This window comes from Lepisosteus oculatus, chromosome 14 (genome assembly GCF_040954835.1).
Source record: "Lepisosteus oculatus isolate fLepOcu1 chromosome 14, fLepOcu1.hap2, whole genome shotgun sequence".
Classification (NCBI taxonomy): Eukaryota; Metazoa; Chordata; class Actinopteri; order Semionotiformes; family Lepisosteidae; genus Lepisosteus; species Lepisosteus oculatus.
In genome coordinates this window covers 58,414,635-58,437,136 of record NC_090709.1, presented here as the reverse complement: position 1 = coordinate 58,437,136, position 22,502 = coordinate 58,414,635, and the positions used below count along the sequence as shown (strand labels likewise).

The 22,502-nt window shown below is 50.5% G+C and overlaps 1 protein-coding gene and 2 long non-coding RNA genes across 3 annotated transcripts; 2 read left to right on the top strand and 1 right to left on the bottom strand.

Moving 5' to 3' along the window:
* Positions 1-3,241: 3,241 nt before the first annotated feature.
* Positions 3,242-3,891, bottom strand: LOC138243235 (uncharacterized). The gene is made up of 2 exons (XR_011192056.1): positions 3,745-3,891; positions 3,242-3,572 (listed from the first exon to the last, which is right to left on the bottom strand). It is a non-coding gene; the product is annotated as an uncharacterized lncRNA (long non-coding RNA).
* Positions 3,892-14,962: 11,071 nt separating this feature from the next.
* Positions 14,963-19,351, top strand: LOC138242679 (WAS/WASL-interacting protein family member 3-like). Its single transcript, XM_069198235.1, has 5 exons — positions 14,963-16,778; positions 17,675-17,743; positions 18,157-18,249; positions 18,966-19,277; positions 19,325-19,351. Exons 1-5 carry the CDS (start codon positions 16,713-16,715, stop codon positions 19,349-19,351), a joined length of 567 nt encoding a protein of 188 aa, XP_069054336.1. The 5' UTR covers positions 14,963-16,712.
* Positions 19,352-19,946: 595 nt separating this feature from the next.
* On the top strand, positions 19,947-22,075 carry LOC138243234 (uncharacterized). Its single transcript, XR_011192055.1, has 4 exons — positions 19,947-20,652; positions 21,225-21,272; positions 21,731-21,885; positions 22,014-22,075. It is a non-coding gene; the product is annotated as an uncharacterized lncRNA (long non-coding RNA).
* The last annotated feature ends 427 nt before the right edge of the window (positions 22,076-22,502 follow it).

Below are 22,502 nucleotides of genomic sequence, written 5' to 3'. Positions count from 1 at the left end.
CCAACGGTCAGGTCTGTGGGTATTTAAATCTGACTAGAATGTGTATTGTTCAAAATCTCTTGTTCACTATCAGTGTTGTTGTTTTTAGTGTCATTCTTATTACTCCTGTGGGTTTTATACTGTGGTAAAGAGTTAAAAAAGTCCTCACTTTGTGCTGCTCTCGGTTTGTTGACGGTGGCGTACTCCACATCCCTGTTGGGTAGTGTGATGTCTGTAGAGAACAGCATACGGGTCAATACTTATGTTAACTTATACTATACAGGATAAGACTTACATTAACACCATACTGAACAACAGGGCTCACTGTTCACATGCGTATTGACACTGTTCAGACGACAGGACTCACTGTTCACGCTTGTATTCACGCTGTACACAACAGCAGGACTCACTATTATTACAAATGTTCACACTTGTGTTAAAACTGGACAGAGCAGCAATAAGTTATCATGATGTTTTATTTCTGCTAGTTTAATAGATAGAAGTAAAAGATCCTCACTTTGTGCGGCTCGGGGTTTGTTGACTGTGGAGTATTCAACAGCAGTATCTGTCTGTGTTAATTCTGCAAAGAATAAAACACGTGTTCTCACCTGTAACACTGTGCAGAGCAAGAGGGAATTCAATGAGTTAACACTGTACAGAACCGGACTCACTGTTCACACTCGTATTGACACTGTACAGAACCGGACTCACTGTTCACACTCGTATTGACACTGTACTGAACAACAGGACTCACTGTTCACACTCATATTGACACTGTACTGAACAACAGGACTCGCTGTTCACACTCGTATTGACACTATACTGAACAACAGGACTCACCGTTCACACTTCTATTAATACTTTTTTGATCAACAGGACTCAGTGTTCACACTCATGTCGACACTTATCACACTCGTATTGACACTGTACTGACCAACAGGACTCATTGTTCACACTCGTATTGACACTATACTGAACAACAGGACTCACCGTTCACACTTCTATTAATACTTTTTTGATCAACAGGACTCAGTGTTCACACTCATGTCGACACTTATCACACTCGTATTGACACTGTACTGACCAACAGGACTCATTGTTCACACTCGTATTGACACTATACTGAACAACAGGACTCACTGTTCACACTTATATTGATACTTTTTTGATCAACGGGACTCACTGTTCACACTCGTGTCGACACTGTTCACACTCGTATTGAAACTGTACTGACCAACAGGACTCACTGTTCACACTCGTATTGACACTGTACTGAACAACAGGACTCGTGTTGACACCGTTCACACTCGTGTCGACACTTGACACTCGTATCCAGTAAGCCTTTGCTACCATTATCAAACACAGAAATCGTTATAATTTAATTTTAAAAACATGGCTAAGCATGGGTTTAAAGTATATTCAACAGTGCAGGTGCATTCAAAGAAATAGAGTTTCCCAAGCCCTCGGAAAGAATTACCATTTCCAAAGATGTCTAGTCTCAAGCATTAACATCCAAAGTACCTGTCTTAGCTGGGGTAGGAAGTTTGCCAAGCCACCTGAAAGAATTATTCCATGCTGAAAAAAAGAAGAAAGAGAACACAACGTTTCGGCCGTGGAGCCTTCTTCAGGTTTTTTTCAGCATGGAATAAACCTATTACTTGTTACTTTGCAGCCTACGCATGCTGACGCAGCTACCCACCTGAAAGAATTACCATTTCCAAAGATGTCTGTTGTAAGCCAGGTTCAATCATTACCATCCAAAGTACCGGTTTTCCCTTGGGGCAAGAGGGTTTCCTGTGTGTCTAGGATGTGTACTTCCCTTAAATAAAGGATGAATATGGGTACCATAGGTATTAAATCTCTCAAAGCTCAGAGTTAAACTAAAAAACCCTTGGTGAGTGTGTTATAACATGGATGGGTATTTATAGTCCAGTGCCTCCTATTTTACTAGAGATTCTGTTTGGGATTCAGAACTCGGGATCAAAATACTCCTAGGTACAGAGTAATTTTCACACCTTCCTGCTACCATGATCAGAGCAGTATTAGATTAAATATGTCATTTATTGAAAGCCCAGTTTTTAACAATCATTTTCATTTGAACTTACTTTTTTCAAAGAAGGATCTGAGGTTCACTTCTTGAATTAAATCTTTTGGTAAGACTTCTATTTTACATTTAAACCCATGTTTAGCTGTGTTTTTTAGATTTAACTGAACCAATTTCTGTGTGTGATAATGTCCTTGAATTCTGACAACATCACACTAAATTACATGATATAAAACAGCTAATGTTTCTAGAGATAAAGTTTCTGGGATGCTTCTAATTACTTTGCATTACCAGGGACAGTTTAATTCACCTTGTACAGTACTGAAAGACCAAAATGCTTTTTTTAAAAGTTATTTAACATTTTATAGAACTTTGTCTACTATGGCAACATGATGAGCTTGGCCACTTATCTTAGGATAAAGATAGGATAAAGGTTTATCTTTTGCACCTACCTGCCCCCCAGGGAAGGCCAATGCTTTCTACGTTGATGGTTCCCTACAGTAGACTGTACCTTATCTTCAAAGGTAATGTATATTGACCCAAATCAGTTTTGGAATCCAATATACTGACGAGATGGAGCACATCCTTTTTTCAGGATTTTAGCATCATATGTTTAGTATATTTAGTCCCTAATGCTGAAAGAAATGATCATAGAACATTTGGACACTTTGTGGGCATGAAATACAAAGAAAATCATGTTCTATGGTACAAGATAAATACAAAACTTAAGCTTTTATTTTAATTAGATTTGTTGTTAAAGCATAAGCAATGATTTATTACATTAATATATGTGAAAATAACATTTTAGCATCATACGTTTAGTATATTTAGTCCCTAATGCTGAAAGAAATGATCATTTGTTTAACACGCACGAGTCTGTCTCAAAGGATGCAGTGCTCCTGAAAGGGCTCTCAAACCCTGCGTTTCAGATGCCTAGCTGTATCCCTCACATGTGGCACCTCAGAATGACTTCTAACCTTACCTGTGGTGTCTTCAGTCCCTATTGCTCAATGCATGGTGTACGTACTGCATACATGTGTCTTGAGAATGAGGAATGGGCCCCTGAGACAGTCATTTGCCTGTTTCACAAATGATCGTATTTTACTAGAGATTCTGTTTGGGATTCAGATGTTCATTCGGATTTATTGGTACATGCCCAGGGCAGTAAGCAGTCTGAGGATTTATTTCCAGACAGCATAGAGCAGTGAAGCAGTGAAGTAGTGCATAAAGCATAAGCAATCATTTATTACATTAATATATGTGAAAATAACATTTTAGCATCATGCGTTTAGTATATTTAGTCCCTAATGCCAAGGACTCCAGCAGTCTTACAACCACTGCCCTGTTTGCCTCGCAAGACACGATCTCTATTCTGTTGTAATCCACGATGTTCTTCAGGTGATTTATCATGTCCTTCCTCGCCTGTTGAGAGGCCATCCTGATCTCTTCTGCCGTGGCGGGCTTCATACACGCCCTCTTCAAGTGAGCAGGAAGCTGATCAAAAGTATTCAGGCACATCTTCCGCACCAGGGGAATCCTCGCGGGTTTCCTTTGAAAATAAATAATACCATTTGTGTATAGAAACAAGCTAAGACTGATTTCTTAAATTATCCTTAATTTTCTCTCTCATAGTTTGAGCATAATGATTTTATTGCATTTATATAAGAATTGCTCATTGCTCCAAAATAAATTATGGTTTCATAAAAAAAGTGAACACTTACTTGGTCTCAGTCACAGACGTTCCAATAGAGGCCATTGTGGAGTTCAGCAACTGCAGGTCCTAGAAGTGGGGAAGGAATTTTAAAAGAGAAATTGAATTACAAAACAGAAGGAATGGCTAAGGGATCACTGAAATATATATATATACAAATTCCAAAGACTGAGTCCATATCTCCTTTAGGTGAGGACAGACTGGATCAAACAAAAACAACATTTGAAGTGAATTGCAAATGTATTGAGTTGTGATGCAACTGTAACTTGAACCTAACATGACTGGGGCGTGCATTTTTGAAATTGCATTTTCACAGCTGAAATACAAAATGAAGCTGATCGCAGTCCAAACTCAAGGTATTGTTGTAAAACTAAATATTCAACATGTTTCTACCTGTCCCTTTTCAGCTCACTCAGAAGTCCATAGCCTGCAGCCTGGTGCCTCTCTGTCTCTCCCCCTCCACACTGCTGGTCCAGTGGAGGTGCTGTTTGATCCTGCAGGATCTGTCCAGTCTCGTATAGTCTTACTGAGCAGCGCAGGGCTCCCTGGCCCCAGGTACGAACAGTGAGTGTCAGTGCAGAACAGCTCTCTGACACTTCGCTCCCTCACTCCAGCTGATCAGGGCAACGACACAGTGAGGGACCTTAAGGGAAGCAGTATCAGCACTGTGATCGTCACTGTGGGCGGTGAGCAGGTCTACAGTAGGGTCACTAGAGGGCTCTATATTCTTGACAGAGTGTGTTCTTATATCGTCCTCTGTCCTGATTGTCTTTCAGCTCACAGAGACACTGTCACCCTGCAGCCTGAAGCCTCTCTGTCTGTCCCTCTGTTCACTGGAGAGCCAGTGGGGGTGCTGTTTGATCCTGCAGGAGGTGGAAACTGGACCTCAGTGTGTTCTGTCCAGAACAGCACAGCCAGCTGTGTCCCCCAGTACAGTTTTTATTTTTATTTTTGATGATTAGCCATATGTTGATTATAATATTGTACATAATGTATAATTTGAACTCAATATTTTTCAGGAGTGAATGATTGTATATTTTCAGAATAAATTTCGAAACCAAATTATTGTCCCTCGATCTCTGTCTCTCTCTCCTCCTGCTGTCTGTCTGTCCCTGCCTCTCTGTCTCTCTCTCTCTCGGTTTGTTTGTCCCTCAATCTCAATCTTTCTCTTTGCCTGCTGTCTTTCTGTGCCTTCATCTTTGTCTCTCTCTCTCCTTCCTTTCTATCTGTCTCTCTGTCTGTCCTGCGTTGTCCCAGCTGGGCCTGTCTCCCCGGCTCTCTGCCTTCAGCTCTGTTCGCCGATGTCCCATCAGCCCGTATCTCTCTCAGCCTGTCTCTTGACTTGCAGGAGGAAGAGGAGGTGGAGACAGCTCCTCCGGCAGGAGAGAGGAAGGAGGCCAGTGCTGGTCCCACCCTGCCTCCTGTCCTGTCTGTGGTGGAGTTTCGCCGTCTTGTCTGTCCCTGGGTCTCAGTGTTTCTCTCTCTTTTAGCCCTGTCTGTCAGTGTCTCTCTCCTCCTCCTCTCTGTCCTCAGTGTGTCTCTCTCCTCCTCCTCTCTGTCCTGTGGTGTCCAGGCAGTGTGTCTCTCTCCTCCTCCTCCTCTCTGTCCTGTGGTGTCCAGTGGGTCAGTATTAGTGGGCTACACCCAGGCTCACTCACTGCGAGTCTCTGTGCTCTTGGGACACTTGACTCACCTGTCTCTCTCTTTCTCTCCCTGTGCTGTCCCTCTCCTGCCCCCTCTCTCCCTCCAAGGACTCCAGCTGGAGGAGGTCCAATCACCTCCTCCTGTGAGACAGAAGAAAAAGAAGGTGGGTAATGCTCTGATCCTCTCTTTACTCCTGTCCAGTGTCCAGTCAGTGTGTCTGTATGAACCCCTCTCTCTCAGTGCAGTGTTCATGTACTGGAGTGTCCAGTCAGTGTGTCTGTATGAACCCCTCTCTCTCTCAGTGCAGTGTTCATGTACTGGAGTGTCCAGTCAGTGTGTCTGTATGAACCCCTCTCTCTCAGTGCAGTGTTCATGTCCTGGAGTGTCCAGTCCGACTCTAAACGTGACTCTCCTGTCTCTGCTTCAGAAGCGCTGGTGCATCTTTTTGAAGTCCCTGAGTTGCATGTCGGTGGAGACAGAAGATCAGGACGAGCTAATGGAAGTGGCGGAGACCGTATCTCAGGAGAGGAAGAGCGAGGGAGAGGAGGAGCAGGCTGCTGGGAAGGACAAGAAGAGGAAGAGGAAGAGGAGGTGCAGGTGAGCAGACAGGGGGGCGCCGCCCGGTCGTGTCTGTGATTCAAGGAGGAGTCTCCTCTTGCTGTTTGATGTCATGGTGACGTCTGTGTCTGTGTCCCTCACACCTGCAATAACAATATTCTTTCCAGGTTCCTTTCCTGGTTCTGTGCCTGCTAAGATCTGGACTGGACTGTGCTGGACCGGAGCTGAGGGGCCCCAGACTGTGCTGGACCGGAGCTGAGGGGCCCCAGACTGTGCTGGACCGAAGCTGAGGGGCCCTAGACTGGACTGGACCGAAGCTGAGGGTCCCCAGACTGGACTTAATCTGTATTGTAATTTTTGTTCTTTTGTTAAGCATCAATAAAATTTTTTTTTTTTAAATCTGTTTAGCTTTTGATTTTTTCCCTCCCCCCCCCCCCCCCGGAACAACGAACAGAGTCTGTCCTTCTCTTTCATCCCGGAGAGTTTGTGGTTGATGGATTGAGGCCGAGACCCCTCGTCTTCGGCGTGCCACCAGTTGGCGGGGATATAGCAGGGGGGGCATCGTGTCCAATACTCCTTGAAACGAGATAGATTTCAAGCCACCTCCGTCTGAAGAGAAGGAAGTCGACCACGAAGTCCAGGGTGTCCTAGGAAGCTCTTTAGCCATCGTTTGCCCAGCAGCCATCTCACCCTGCAGCTCCCAGCTGGCAGCCCCCTCCCCACTGGAGCCCAGCAGGTGGGAGCCTGGTCAGTACCTGGAGGGGAGACTCCTGGGAAAAACTAAGGTTGCTGCTGGGAGAGGTGTGAGTGGGGCCAGCAGGGGGCGCTCTCACCCTGCGGTCTGTGTGGGTCCTGATGCCCCAGTATAGTGACGGGGACACTGGACTGTAAACAGGCGCCGTCCTTCGGATGAGACGTCAAACCGAGGTCCTGACTCTCTGTGCTCATTTACAATCCCGGGGTGTCTCTGGAGAAGAGTAGGGGTGTTACCCCAGTGTCCTGGCCTGATTCCCCCCCTGGTCTTGACCCATCATGGCCTCCTTATCACCCCTCTCTCTGAACTGGCTCCATCCCTCTGCTCTCCTCCCCACTGAGAGCTGCTGTGTGCTGAGCAGACTGGAGCATCATCCAGGTGGGGGCTGCACACTGGGGGGGCTGGAGGGGATCCCCCTGACCTGGGAAGAGCTCTGAGTGGAGGGTCCAGACTTATTAATTATTATTATTATTCGTGCTGCACTGGGCTCCTGTCCTGGCAGTGAGAGGGGGACTCTGTGATCAGGACAGATACTTATGACTGTATAATAATACACGATAGAAATGGAAAACAGGGTAGCGCTGTAGTCTCTTCGAAACGTTTTGAACTGCCAGAAGAAGTTTTCACAACCCGGACTCGTGAAGGTACAGGTCTTCTCCCATCGTCCGTAGTAAGGTGAGAGGCCACCCCCTCGGGGCGCAGTATCCCCGATGCACCCCCCACCACCCAAAACGACACACACTTCTGTGACGATTGGGAGACCCCGGTTCGACCACCCCCTGCGGTGGAGGAAACGACCCGCTGGAGAGAACACGCAGACTCCACACAGAAGGGTCACCTCGGCATTTATTCCAACAGCAAAACAACACCAGAGAGAAACGGTCTGTGAAAGAGATGCGTACACCGGGAAAAACACGACAGGGTCATTACAAATGGGAATAGGAGTTCTTTTTTTCTTTTTTTTCCGGACGTCAGTTGTATCGTGTCCTTGTGATTTCTCCCGTTTCGAACGGAGTTTAATGTCGCGTTTCTACTTTATTAGAGAGAGGCACTGAACTTTGGGGAACGTGACATCCACCCAGTATTACTAGTAGGTTGATAAATATAAATGTTCTTTTTCCCCCCGTATTATACCTCGCGAAATATAACGATGGCCAACTCCTTAAGTCGAAATTTAAACCCTTATCAGCTACAAGACAGTCCGTCCACATCGACGCGGCCCGAAGCGCGACCTTCGGTATGACGTTGGCCGAAGGGGGTAGGGTAAGGACGTCACAGCCGGGGGAAGCCCCTATCACGTGAGAGGGGTGCGGCGGGCGACGAGCCCCCGGGGGCGAAGAGAAGCTGATTTGCGTGGGGTGTGGAAACACTACACGATCGGGCAAGCGAGCCGTTTTTTTTTTGTTTTGTTTTTTTCCAGAACATCAGAACAACTGCAGAGATGACCATCGATCCACTCCGGACGTTTCCTTTTTGTCCTCTTTGGCCTCCAAAATAAAAAAAAAAAACTGGGATCCATCGTGGCGTTGCCAAATTAAAACGTCGACCACTTTTCGGGCTTTCGTGCTGTCCATGATGAAACCGTCATGGTTGTGTAAGGATACGTTACGTCACAGACCGGCGGCGCTCGGGCGTGAGGAGTGTCGTTACGTTTTTGAAACGGGCATGTCAGACAAGATCTCTGATAAGATCTCCGAAAAACCCAAACCTGTAAGATTCAATTTCAATTGAGTTTGTTTTATATAGCGCCTTTCACAACAAGAATGCCCCAAGGCCCCGAACAAAGGAGTTGTTCCACACCCCCGCCACCCTCTGTGTACAGTAGAGCCCCCTGTCCTGACTGGAGGAGCTCACCCAGCTGTGCCTGGAGAGAAGCCAGGGTATCGGCTTCAACCACAGGGCTGGGCTGCTTGTTCCCCACCCCCACCCCCTTCTGTGTACAGAAGAGCCTCCTGTCCTGACTGGAGTGACAGTAGAGATGGGGTTCATGGGTTATCTGGAGGGGGACTTCGCTCCAACAAAACGCCCAGCCCTGCTGCTCCTACCTCGGACGGAAAACACTTTCCCCAGCTGCTTCATCGTCTTGTCCCTGCGGGAGACCGGCCGCCTGCTCACGGGGTGTCGTTGGCACCAGCGCCGCGTTCTCTGCCGCCGCCAGCACCGCCACCACCGGCGTCGGGCCGCGGGCCTCACCTGGAGGCAACACACCGCCTTCTTTTAACAGATCACCTCGGGAATCGGGAACAACGGAGCTGTGTGCCGTCTGTACAGAGGGGTTCAGCACGGGGGGGCTCCGGGCTCGGGTCTGGTCCCCAGGGGGGGACTGTCTGTGTGGAGTCTGCATGTTCTCCTTGTGTTCTCCGGGTCCAAAGACAGGCTTTTGGGCTAATTGGCTTCTGGGAAAACTGGCCCTGGTGTGTGTGTGTCCTGTGATGGACTGGTGTCCTGTCCAGGGTGTGTGAGTGAGTGTGGGTGTGTCCTGTGATGGACTGGTGTCCTGTCCAGGGTGTGTGAGTGTGTGTGTCTGTGTGTCCTGTGAGGGACTGGTGTCCTATCCAGGTTGTGTGTGTGTGTCCTGTGAGGGACTGGTGTCCTGTCCAGGATGTGTGAGTGTGTGTGTCTGTGTGTCCTGTGATGGACAGATGGTACCCAGCCTGGACACCCATGAGACACTGGCTTCCTCAGAAGACTCTCACGGAGGGCACACTGTCCCTAACCCGGGTCCAGAAGAAACTACAGTGATCTATAATTCCTGCGCCTCGGAAGGGGTTATGACGTCTATGTCCGGCGCCCGCGCCCGCGGACCGGCGGTTCGGCGTCGCGCTCCGCAGCTCGAGCTTCGGTGCGAGGCAGGGCGGGAGGGAGTCGATGTGGCCTCGGCGCCATCTTTGCTGGTGAGTCTATTGTGACCGTTGCGGTACAATAAACCATCAAATAACCTTTTCCCACCCCGGCCAGTATTTCTTTCGCGGCCCACGTCCCTTACAATCGACAAACTATAAAAAACAGTAGCCCTTCGCAACATTACACGCCATTAATAAGTGTTCCTAATTTTCGTAAAGAAATGTATATTATGGGAGTCACACGTGAGATTTAGTGTATATACGTTTCATATTGTGCATATATACGGGGTTAAAAAGTGGAATGAGTATGATTATAAACTCGTGTGTCCTATAATCAGATAATTTTTGAACAAGCTTTAATTAGACAGGTGAAAAACAACATCATAATATATTTTCACGTCTGAATATCAGCTTCTCCCCTCTGGCCAACATTTCAGGGCTCCCAGATGTAGATCCCAAATTGAAACAAATATTCATTTGTTACCCTTATTAAAACAGTTAATAGAAGTGAGTGACCAGGGTAAATAAAGGTGGGTCAGTGTAAACTGTTTATTCTGGATCAGACTTCGTCATGTGTGATGTGTCATGACTTCTTATATTAAGTTTTATCTTTATATTTAGTTATACATGTGTAATAGATGCGATGTGTCCATAAAACGGTTTCTCCAGGGGAAAATCAAGTTGGTTTTAAAACTGTGTTTCCTTTTTAGGGTACGTTTGCATTACATGTGTGGGGTTTTTGCCTTTTTATCATATTTCGGATGTGAATCCGTGGTATTTTTCCTGAGACAAGTTGCCTTTCTTATACGCGGAGGGATCTGCTCGTGAGATTTCCGCTCGGTCCATTTCTGAGCTCAGTATAAGGTGTAGAAAGCATGACTGTCATCATAACCCGCCTCTCACCCTGGCCCGAGCCTGAAGCATGCCCCCTAGTGCAGGGTTAGAGGTGTGGAATAATGTTGTGACTATTGCTTCATCAATAACATGCTGATTGCATGTTTCTAGATGGGTATAACAGAGATCTCAACTACTGAGGGGCTTTATTAATAATTGCTTACACTTATATAGCACTTTTCTGGACACTCCACTCAAAGCGCTGCACAGGGAATGGGGAATCCCACTACCGCCACCAATGTACAGCCCCCACCTGGATGATGCGACGGCAGCCATAGTGCGCCAGAACGCTCCCCACACAGCAGCTCTCAGTGGGGAGGAGAGCAGAGGGATGAAGCCAGTTCAGAGTGGGTGGTTATTAGGAGGCCATGATTGGTAAGGGCCAATGGGAAATTTGGCCAGGACGCCTGGGTTACACCCCTACTCTTTTCGAGAGACGCCCTGGGATTTTTAATGACCACAGAGAGTCAGGACCTCGGTTTTACGTCTCATCCGAAGGACGGCGCCTGTTTACAGTATAGTGTCCCCCGTCACTATACTGGGGTATCAGACCGCAGGGTGAGCGCCCCCCTGCTGTCCCACTAACACCTCTTCCACCTCTTATTAGCCAATGAAAAATGGTAGCTTCCTCAGAGACACCGCAGGAAGACAGGAGTTTGTGATGAAAGTTCGAGAGGGATGGCCACACCCTAGTTCGGTCTGACTCGGCTGTCGATATTTTAGCAATCACTCCTGACTCCTCTCCTGAAACACTGTCAATACTGCACGTGATCCCCTTCTCTCCCTCGCGTCCCTCTCCCACCCCGTCTCCACCTGTGTAGCTGCCCCCCCTGGTCACTCCTCCTCGCTGTGCAGGGGGGGACCCAGCCTCCTCGTCCTCTGGCCAGGAGCCCTCAGCCAAGAGGGTTCAGCCAGATCATCACTCCATGATCCTTTAAGTATGCTAAATTCCTGGTGTTGTTTTTTTTCTCCCCAGAAAACTGACTGTCCGCCCCACCTCTGCGCTAAGTGGACGATGAAGTCAGGTTCCAGTGTGCCTGGTGTTTACAGGTAATACTTCAGACCTCAGGGTGTCTGGGCGTTTGATATTATACAGTTGCAATGCTGAGGCCTGTGACTGTGATGCTGTAAGGCTACAGGAGTCTCTCTGGAGATCCTGAGTGATTTCCGGCATTCGTGCGGAAACACAGCCCCACCCTCCCGCAGTTTCCAGTCCGCAGAATTTCCTTGAGACGTGGTCTCGCCGATGGGCGACCCCGCCAGCTAAAGACTAGCTGAGGCAGGATGTTCTGTACGGTTCAGTTAATTAGACACGCACAGATGTTGAGCTCATCGTCCTTTTAATTGTGCCATCTATGCTAACTGTAGCCGAGATCGAACTATCAAGGTGACAGATCACTAATTTTAAATTAAATAGATGCATGATATTGCTAGTGCTGATGCAAGAGGCAAGTCAGAGGAACTGAACACAGAATGGATAGAAGTCGCAGTGAGTGAAAGAGCAATGAGCTAAATTATTTTTAATTTAAAAATAATTAAAACACTGAAGAACAGGAGACCCAGTGAGACAGAGGAGATCACAGGAAATACCTCAGTAACAAACATACTAACACACAGGACAGGAGACACAGCGAGAGAGAGGAGATCACAGAGAATCCCTCAGTAACAAACCCACAGGACAGGAGACACAGCGAGAGAGAGGAGATCACAGGAAATACCTCAGTTTTAAGTGCAGACAACCGGACAGGAGACAGAGTGAGGAAGAGTAAATGAAACACAGTAGGATTGATAGGAGACGGGTTATGAAGAGATGGGACACACAGAGATGGAGAGAAGGGAGGCGACAGTTGAACTCACTAGCTGAGTTAATTGACGCTGCTGTTTCTTTGGCAGATGAAGTCGGGGTCCAGTTTCGCTGACATGGCAGAACCGTCCCAGCTCGGTCTCCTCCCATTCCTGCAGGTCAGTGCCCCTTCAGTCAGACCCTGTGTTCGGGGAGACACACAGGGAAGTCGCACACTGTGACAAAAGGCTCCAGAGACATCGCCGAACCACAGAATAGCTCCAGAGCATTTGTGCACCTTTTGGAATTCTTCACGTATAGTGAAAGGTGAAAATAAAACCAAGAATGGGTGACGCGTCTTTACACAGAGGCGGGTGGGGAACAAGCTGCCCAGCCTTGTTGGTGATGCCTGTACCCTGGCTTCTCTCCAGATACAGGTGGATTAAATCATGGGTCCAATTAATCACTAACTACCAGACAGGCTTGAAAAACCGAATGGCGTTCTCTCATTATTAACCTTTCTTCAGTTCTTAGAAAACCTGCACGCAGAAAAAAAAATAATTTGCATTTTTTGACTACTTCCAACGGTCAGGTCTGTGGGTATTTAAATCTGACTAGAATGTGTATTGTTCAACATCTCTTGTTCACTATCAGTGTTGTTGTTTTTAGTGTCATTCTCATTACTCCTGTGGGTTTTATACTGTGGTAAAGAGTTAAAAAAGTCCTCACTTTGTGCTGCTCTCGGTTTGTTGACGGTGGCGTACTCCACATCACTGTTGGGTAGTGTGATGTCTGTAGAGAACAGGATACGGGTCAATACTTATGTTAACTTATACTATACAGGATAAGACTTACATTAACACCATACTGAACAACAGTTATCATGATGTTTTATTTCTGCTACTTTAATAGATAGAAGTATAAGATCCTCACTTTGTGCGGCTCGGGGTTTGTTGACTGTGGAGTATTCAACAGCAGTATCTGTCTGTGTTAATTCTGCAAAGAATAAAACACGTGTTCTCACCCGTTAACACTGTGCAGAGCAAGAGGAAATTCAATGAGTTAACACTGTACAGAACCGGACTCACTGTTCACACTCGCATTGACACTGTATTGACCAACAGGACTCGTGTCGACACCGTTCACACTCGAATCGACGCTGCTCACACTCGTGTTGACACTTGACACTCGTATCCAGTACTGATTGCCCAACCCACCACTTAGCAGAGCTCCCGGTGGTGGGGCTGGGGTCCAGGGGCTCTGCCCCGACTTCACCTCGCACTGACCTAGCAAGCCCGCGCACCACAGGCGTCATGAATTGATACTTGAGCTTGCGTTGTCCTGTTCTGGGAGCGACCAGCTTTGACTTTGCTGGACCTTTTATTGACCATCAAATCGGACTGCTCCAGTGAGAACTCAGCATTACAGATCTCTCAAGGTCAAACTCACAGAAGAGCCACAGAGACAGAGACAGGATCAGAGACACAGGAGAGAGTCAGGACAGTGAAGGCGTCCTCATCGAGGAGATCAGATACACTGAGAGAAGAGCCACAGACAGAGACAGGATCAGAGACACAGTGGAGAGTCAGGACAGTGAAGGCGTCCTCATGGAGGAGATCAGATACACTGAGAGAAGAGCCACAGACAGAGACAGGATCAGAGACACAGCGGAGAGTCAGGACAGTGAAGGAGTCCTCATGGAGGAGATCAGATACACTGAGAGAAGAGCCACAGACAGAGACAGGATCAGAGACACAGCGGAGAGTCAGGACAGTGAAGGAGCCCTCATGGAAGAGATCAGATACAGTGAGAGAAGAACCACAGACAGAGACAGGATCAGAGACACAGGGGAGAGTCAGGACAGTGAAGGTGTCCTCATGGAGGAGATCAGATACACAGAGAGAAGAGCCACAGACAGAGACAGGATCAGAGACACAGTGCGCTTGAGAACGTCTCTGTGCGGGTGTGCGTTTGTAATGACGTGTGTGTGCTCCTCTGTTTCAGTATAAAAAAATGCATTTAAGACATTCAGCCTTTTCATGTTCCTAATATTCTTTCCTTCTTGACAATAAGAACTAAGGTTGCTGCTGGGAGAGGTGTGAGTGGGGCCGGCAGGGGGTTCTCTCACCCTGCGGTCTGTGTGGGTCCTGATGCCCCAGTATAGTGACGGAGGACACTGGACTGTAAACAGGCGCCGTCCTTCGGATGAGACGTCAAACCGAGGTCCTGACTCTCTGTGCTCATTAACAATCCCGGGGTGTTTCTGGAGAAAAGTAGGGGTGTTACCCCAGTGTCCTGGCCTGATTCCCCCCCTGGTCTTGACCCATCATGGCCTCCTAATCACCCCCCTCTCTGAACTGGCTCCATCCTTCTGCTCTCCTCCCCACTGAGAGCTGCTGTGTGCTGAGGGGACTGGAGCATCATCCAGGTGGGGGCTGCACACTGGAGGGGATCCCCCTGACCTGGGAAGAGCCATGACTGGAGAGTCCAGACTTATTAATAATAATAATAATAATAATAATAATAATAATAATAATTATTATTATTATTATTCGTGCTGCACTGGGCTTCAGTCCTGGCAGTGAGAGGGGGACTCTGTGATCAGTACAGATACTTATGACTGTATAATAATACATGATAGAAATGGAACACAGGGTAGCGCTGTAGTCTCTTCGAAACGTTTTGAACTGCCAGAAGAAGTTCTCACAACCCGGACTCATGAAGGTACAGGTCTTCTCCCATCGTCCGGAGCAAGGTGTATCGTGTCCTGGTGATTTCTCCCGTTTCGAACGGAGTTTAATGTCGCATTTCTACTTTATTAGAGAGAGGCACTGAACATCCTGTGATGGACTGGTGTACTGTCCAGGGTGTGAGTGTGTGTGTGTCCTGTGATGGACTGCTGTCCTGTCCAGGGTGTGTGAGTGTGTGTGTCCTGTGATGGACTGGTGTCCTGTCCAGGGTGTATGAGTGTGTGTGTCCTATGATGGACTGGTGTCCTGTCCAGGGTGTGTGAGTGTGTGTGTCCTGTGATGGACTGCTGTCCTGTCCAGGGTGTGTGTGTGTCCTGTGATGGACTGGTGTCCTGTCCAGGGTGTGTGTGTGTCCTGTGATGGACTGGTATCCTGTGAAAGACTGGTGTCCTGTCCAGGGTGTGTGTGTGTCCTGTGATGGACTGGTGGATCACAATATTAATTCTCCTCCTTGATTCCCTCCTTCATCGCCAGAGTGAAAGCGGGACACGGCAGTAAAAGCTCAGCCCTGCGGGTGGTGGTCCTCTTGGCCACACGGGGGCGCTGTGTCCCCACGGGGGGGGGCTATGTTCAAGTCCCGTGAGGGGCAAAATGTTATTTATTTTTTTCCCACGGTCTGAAACAAAAACAGCCGGGTGGTGTTGTAGAGAGGTCGATGTACCTGGTTTTCCTCGTCTGCGAAACCCATTTTTTTGGGGGGGTCGTGAGGTCCCACGCACCGCTCGGAAAAGAAAATGGCGTCTCTTTTCCCCGCAGGACGTTGGGGGGGACTCGTGTTTTTTGGACGTGGCGTGGCCCGAAATTTCCGCCCTTGGCCGCTAGAGGGGGTTGGAGGTCGGTCTTTCTTTGATTTGGAGTTCGGGGGGGTGTCTATTTTACTGATCCCCACCCCACGGAAACCCGTGTTATACGTGGGGGTGCTGAATGCGCCTTCGACGTGATTTTGTCTTTAAATTCAAGTGCAGCTTTTGTAACCCTTGGGCCGGAAACACCTGGACCCGTTTCCCCTGCCTGTCCGAGGTGGCGACTACCGGGGTCGTACAGGGACACCCGGCTGGGTGCGACGTCACGGGGGCGTCACAATGAGCCGCCTGACGTCACAGAGCGGCGGATTCTAGCGGGGGGCGGCGCCGGAGCCCCATGAGCTCAGAGGAGTGAAGAGAGAGGAGGAGGAAAGGACTATAGAGTCCTTTCTAAACACGTGTTTCTTCCAATAAAGTTACTTCGACTTCGATCGTTAGTTTCAGCTTCAGAATCGCTCTTCAGTATCCCCGTGAAATCGGTAAGTCGCTCAAAAGCGCCGCTGGTGAGAAATAACAAAATAAGTTGAGAAAAAGTTTTTTTTTTTTACTGTTACTCCACTCTTATTGGTGTGATCGTGCTGTAAAAAGATATTGAGAGGAGGTGCACCTCTACACAGAGGGTGGCAGGGGTGTGGAACAAGCCGCCTAGCCCTGTGGGTGAAGCTGATACCCTGGCTTCTCTCAGGACACAGCTGGTTGAGCTCCTCCAGTCAGGACAGGAGGCTCTACTGTACACAGAGGGGGGTGGGGGTGGGGAACAAGCCGCCCAGCCCGTGTGGTTGAAGCCGATACCCTGGCTTCTCTCAGGACACAGCTGGTTGAGCTCCTCCAGTCAGGACAGGAGGCTCTACTGTACACAGAGGGGGGTGGGGGTGGGGAACAAGCCGCCCAGCTGTGTGGCTCCGCCCCCTCCCCTCCCCTCTGTGACTCTGCTTGTCTTGGCAGGACGATGCACCAACAGAGATGCCGCACGGCCGTGCGCGGTCGCAGCAGGACCCGGGCCCGGCGAGGCGTAGTAAGTCCACCCCTCCCGCCCGCCGTCCAGCGTCCAGCGTCCAGCCCTCCTCCGACTGACCTCTCCGCCCCCAGCAGCGCTCGCTGTATTATAATAATAATAATAATAAACTTGACTGATAGAGCACCTTTCACACACATAGCAGCGCAAAGTGCTTGACAGACCAGGTCTCACGGTAACACCTCCAGACGAGGAGAGACACTTCCAGTGGTGATCTTGACTGAGGACACGCCTCGGCTCAAGAGACAGGGTCGCGGGTCCATTATGGCCTTTTGAGAGCACAGATTGCCTCTGGACGTCCCAGACTCTTCCTGGACACACTGTACAGACTCACCTGTCCAGACTCTTACTGGACACACTGTACACACTCACCTGTCCAGACTCTTACTGGACACATTGTACACACTCACCTGTCCGGACTCTTACTGGACACACTTGTCAGACTCACCTGTCCAGACTCTTACTGGACACACTGTACACACTCACCTGTCCGGACTCTTGCTGGACACACTGTACACACTCACCTGTCCGGACTCTCACTGGACACACTGGTCAGACTCACCTGTCCAGACTCTCACTGGACACACTGGTCAGACTCACCTGTCCAGACTCTTACTGGACACACTGTACACACTCACCTGTCAAGACTCTCACTGGACATACTGGTCAAACTCACCTGTCCAGACTCTCACTGGACACACTGTCCACACTCTCACTGGACACACTGTACACACTCACCTGTCCACACTCTCACTGGACACACTGTACACACTCACCTGTCCACACTCTCACTGGACACACTGTAGAGTCTGCCCAAGGCCCCTAGTCTCGACACGACTGGGCTGGGCTATTTGGTCAGAGCTGTCTCGGAGATGAGCAGTTTGGCGTCTTCACAGGTCACACCGGTCAGGCCGAACCCGGACTGGCAGCGGGAGAGATCCCGGCCCAAGTCCCAGTGCTTTTCCGTAAGTCTGACCCGGTCGCCTTCCGCGAGACTGGACCGGCCGCCCTGTGGTGGGCCCGGTGCCCCACATCTACCCTACAGCTCCCCACACTGACCCCTAAACTCCCGATACCCTACAGCTCCCCACACTGACCCCTAAACTCCCGATACCCTACAGCTCCCCACACTGACCCCTAAACTCCCGATACCCTACAGCTCCACACTGACCCCTAAACTCCCGATACCCTACAGCTCCCCACACTGACCCCTAAACTCCCGATACCCTACAGCTCCCCACACTGACCCCTAAACTCCCGATACCCTACAGCTCCTCACACTGACCCCCACAGTCCTGATGGCCGAGAGGTCTCTGCTTGCTGTAGTGATTGAGTGAGCTCTGTGGACCTGACCTCTGTCTTGTGTCCTCGTTTCCAGCGTCTCCTTGTGGTCTGTCACTTCACCAGACCTGAAGGTGAGATCTGGGGAGGAGACAGAGCACCCCCTAACACCCCTGAGCTGGGTTACAGGGTAAGACAGCTTCTTACTGTTGGACACACCTGTCCACACTCTTACTGGACACACTGTCCACACTCGCCTGTCCGGACTCTTACTGGACACACTGGACACACTCACCTGTCCAGACTCTTGCTGGACACACTGTACACACTCACCTGTCCAGACTCTTACTGTCCACACTCACCTGTCCACACTCTCACTGGACACACTGTACAGACTCGCCTGTCCACACTCTCACTGGACACACTGTACACACTCACCTGTCCAGACTCTCACTGGACACACTGGACACACTCACCTGTCCAGACTCTCACTGGACACACTGTACACACTCACCTGTCCAGACTCTTTCTGGACACACTGTACACACTCACCTGTCCAGACTCTCACTGGACACACTGGACACACTCACCTGTCCAGACTCTCACTGGACACACTGTAGAGACTCACCTGTCCACACTCTCACTGGACACACTGTACACTCTCACCTGTCCAGACTCTCACTGGACACACTGGACACACTCACCTGTCCACACTCTCACTGGACACACTGGACACACTCACCTGTCCAGACTCTTACTGGACACACTGTACACACTCACCTGTCCACACTCTCACTGGACACACTGTCTACACTCACCTGTCCACACTCTCACTGTCCACACTCACCTGTCCAGGCGTAGTCTCATCCCCCCTGCGTTGTGTCTCCCCCTCTCCCCGCTGGACAGAATCCCGAGGTGTCTTCGTGTCTCCCCGAGCTCGTCCAGAAGCTGGAGATGGCGGCCGAGCTGCATCTGGAGCTCCCAGAGTCGCCCGGCTCGTCCCGCTCGGGCTCGCCCGGCTCGTTCCGCTCGGTGTCCCCCCCGTCCTCGCCCGAGAGCCCCCTCCGCCCCCCGCCCCCGGCCCCCCCCTCCGGCCCCCTCCGGCCCCTGACCGCCCCGCCCCGCCGCCCCCCCTTCCTCGCCGCCATGCCCCTCGAGCCCCCCCTGCTGCCCGGGGCGGTGCCCCTGCCCCTGCCCCCACCCGTCCTGCCCCCCATCGCCCGCCCGGCCCCGCCAGGCCCCTCCTGGGGCTCTCCGGTGCGGAGGGCAAGGAGAGAGGCGGAGATGTCTGACGAGGCAAGTGGGGCAGAGTCTGTCCGTCTGTCTGTCTGTCTGTCCGTCCATCTGTCTGTCTGTCTGTCTGTCTGTCTGTCTGTCTGTCCATCTGTCTGTCTGTCTGTCTGTCTGTCTGTCCGTCTGTCCGTCTGTCCGTCTGTCTGTCTGTCTGTCTGTCCATCCGTCTGTCCTTCTGTCCTTCTGTCCGTCCGTCTGTCTGTCTGTCCGTCTGTCTGTCTGTCCGTCTGTCTGTCCATCCGTCTGTCTGTCTGTCTGTCTGTCCGTCTGTCCGTCTGTCCGTCTGTCTGTCTGTCTGTCTGTCTGTCTGTCCATCCGTCTGTCTGTCCGTCTGTCCGTCTGTCCGTCTGTCTGTCTGTCTGTCCATCTGTCCGTCTGTCTGTCTGTCTGTCTGTCTGTCTGTCCGTCTGTCCATCTGTCTGTCTGTCTGTCCATCTGTCCTGCTGTCCTTTTCTCTGTCTATCTTTCCTTCTGTCCATCTGTCCCTTTCACTGTCCTTCTGTCTTTCTGTTCTTTTCTCTTTCCATCTGTCCTTCTGACTTTCTGTTCTTTTCTCTGTCCATCTGTCTGTCCGTCCATCTGTCTGTCTGTCCATCTGTCCGTCTGTCCTTCTGTCCTTTTCTCTGTCCATCTTTCCTTCTGTCCATCTGTCCCTTTCACTGTCCTTCTGTCTTTCTGTTCTTTTCTCTGTCCATCTGTCCTTCTGACTTTCTGTTCTTTTCTCTGTCCATCTGTCCTTCTGTCCATCTCTTTCTGTCCGTCTGTCTTTCTGTCCGTCTGTCCTTCTGTCCTTTTCTCTGTCCATCTTTCCTTCTGTCCATCTGTCCCTTTCACTGTCCTTCTGTCTTTCTGTTCTTTTCTCTGTCCATCTGTCCTTCTGACTTTCTGTTCTTTTCTCTGTCCATCTGTCCTTCAGTCCATCTGTCTTTCTGTCCTTTTCTCTCTTTCTGTCCATCAGTCCATCTGTCCTTTTCTCTGTCTTTTTGTCCGTCTGTACTTCGCTCTTTCTGTCTTTCTGTCCTTCTGTCTGAGTCTCTGTGTTTGTCCCTCTCTCCCTGTCTCTCTCCCTGTGTCTCCCTGCTCTCTGTCTGTCCTGCGTTGTCCCAGCTGGGTCTCTCTCCCTGTGTCTCCCTGCTCTCTGTCTGTCCTGCGTTGTCCCAGCTGGGCCTGTCTCCCCGGCTCTCTGCCTTCAGCTCTGTTCGCCGATGTCCCGCCAGCCCGTCTCTCTCTCAGCCTGTCTCTTGACTTGCAGGAGGAAGAGGAGGTGGAGACAGCTCTTCCGGCAGGAGAGAGGAAGGAGGTCAGTGCTGGTCCCACCCTGCCCCCTGTCCTGTCTGTGGTGAAGTTTCGCCGTCTTGTCTGTCCCTGGGTCTCAGTGTCTCTCTCTCTTTCAGCCCTGTCTGTCAGTGTCTCTCTCTCGGCCTGCTGTCTGTCTGTCCCTGCCTCTCTGTCTCTCTCTCTTTCAGCCCTGTCTGTCAGTGTCTCTCTCTCGGCCTGCTGTCTCCCTGTCCCTGGGTCTCAGTGTCTCTCTCTCTTTCAGCCCTGTCTGTCAGTGTCTCTCTCCTCCTCCTCTCTGTCCTCAGTGTGTCTCTCTCCTCCTCCTCTCTGTCCTGTGGTGTCCAGGCAGTGTGTCTCTCTCCTCCTCCTCCTCTCTGTCCTGTGGTGTCCAGGCAGTGTGTCTCTCTCCTCCTCCTCCTCTCTGTCCTGTGGTGTCCAGTGGGTCAGTATTAGTGGGCTACACCCAGGCTCACTCCCTGCGAGTGTGATCTCAGCAGAGTCTCTGTGCTCTTGGGACACTTGACTCACCTGTCTCTCTCTTTCTCTCCCTGTGCTGTCCCTCTCCTGCCCCCTCTCTCCCTCCTCGGACTCCAGCTGGAGGAGGTCCAATCACCACCTCCTGTGAGACAGAAGAAAAAGAAGGTGGGTGATGCTCTGATCCTCTCTTTACTCCTGTCCAGTGTCCAATCAGTGTGTGTGTATGAACCCCTCTCTCTCTCAGTGCAGTGTTCATGTCCTGGAGTGTCCAGTCAGTGTGTCTGTATGAACCCCTCTCTCTCTCAGTGCAGTGTTCATGTCCTGGAGTGTCCAGTCAGTGTGTCTGTATGAACCCCTCTCTCTCTCTCTCAGTGCAGTGTTCATGTCCTGGAGTGTCCAGTCAGTGTGTCTGTATGAACCCCTCTCTCTCTCAGTGCAGTGTTCATGTACTGGAGTGTCCAGTCAGGTAGTCTGTGTGAACCCCTCTCTCTCTCAGTGCAGTGTTCATGTACTGGAGTGTCCAGTCAGTGTGTCTGTGTGAACCCCTCTCTCTCTCAGTGCAGTGTTCATGTACTGGAGTGTCCAGTCCGACTCTTAACGTGACTCTCCTGTCTCTGCTTCAGAAGCGCTGGTGCGCCCTTCTTAACTCCCTGAGCTGCGTGTCGGTGGAGCCAGAAGACCAGGACGAGCCGATGGAGACCGTAGCTCAGGAGAGGAAGAGTGAGGGAGAGGAGGAGCTGGCTGCCGGGAAGGACAAGAGGAGGAAGAGGAGGTGCAGGTGAGCAGACAGGGGGGCGCCGCCTGGTCGTGTCTGTGATTCAAGGAGGAGTCTCCTCTTGCTGTTTGATGTCATGGTGACGTCTGTGTCTGTGTCCCTCACACCTGCAATAACAATATTCTTTCCAGGTTCCTTTCCTGGTTCTGTGCCGGCTAAGATCTGGACTGGACTGGACTGGACTGAACTGGACTGGAGCTGAGGGACACCAGACGGAACTGGACAGGAGCCTAGGGACACCAGACTGGACTGGACCAGAGATGAGAGACACCAGACTGGACTGGACTGGAGCTGAGGGACCCCAGACTGTGCTGGACCGAAGCTGAGGGACCCCAGTCTGGACCGAAGCTGAGGGACCCCAGACTGTGCTGGACCGAAGCTGAGGGACCCCAGTCTGTGCTGGGCCGAAGCTTAGGGACACCAGACTGTGCTGGACCGAGGCTGAGGGACCCCAGTCTGTGCTGGACCGAAGCTGAGGGACCCCAGACTGTGCTGGACCAAAGCTGAGGGACCCCAGTCTGGACCGAAGCTGAGGGACCCCAGTCTGTGCTGGACCGAAGCTGAGGGACCCCAGTCTGGACTGCACTGGAGCTGAGGGACACCAGACTGGACTGGAGCTG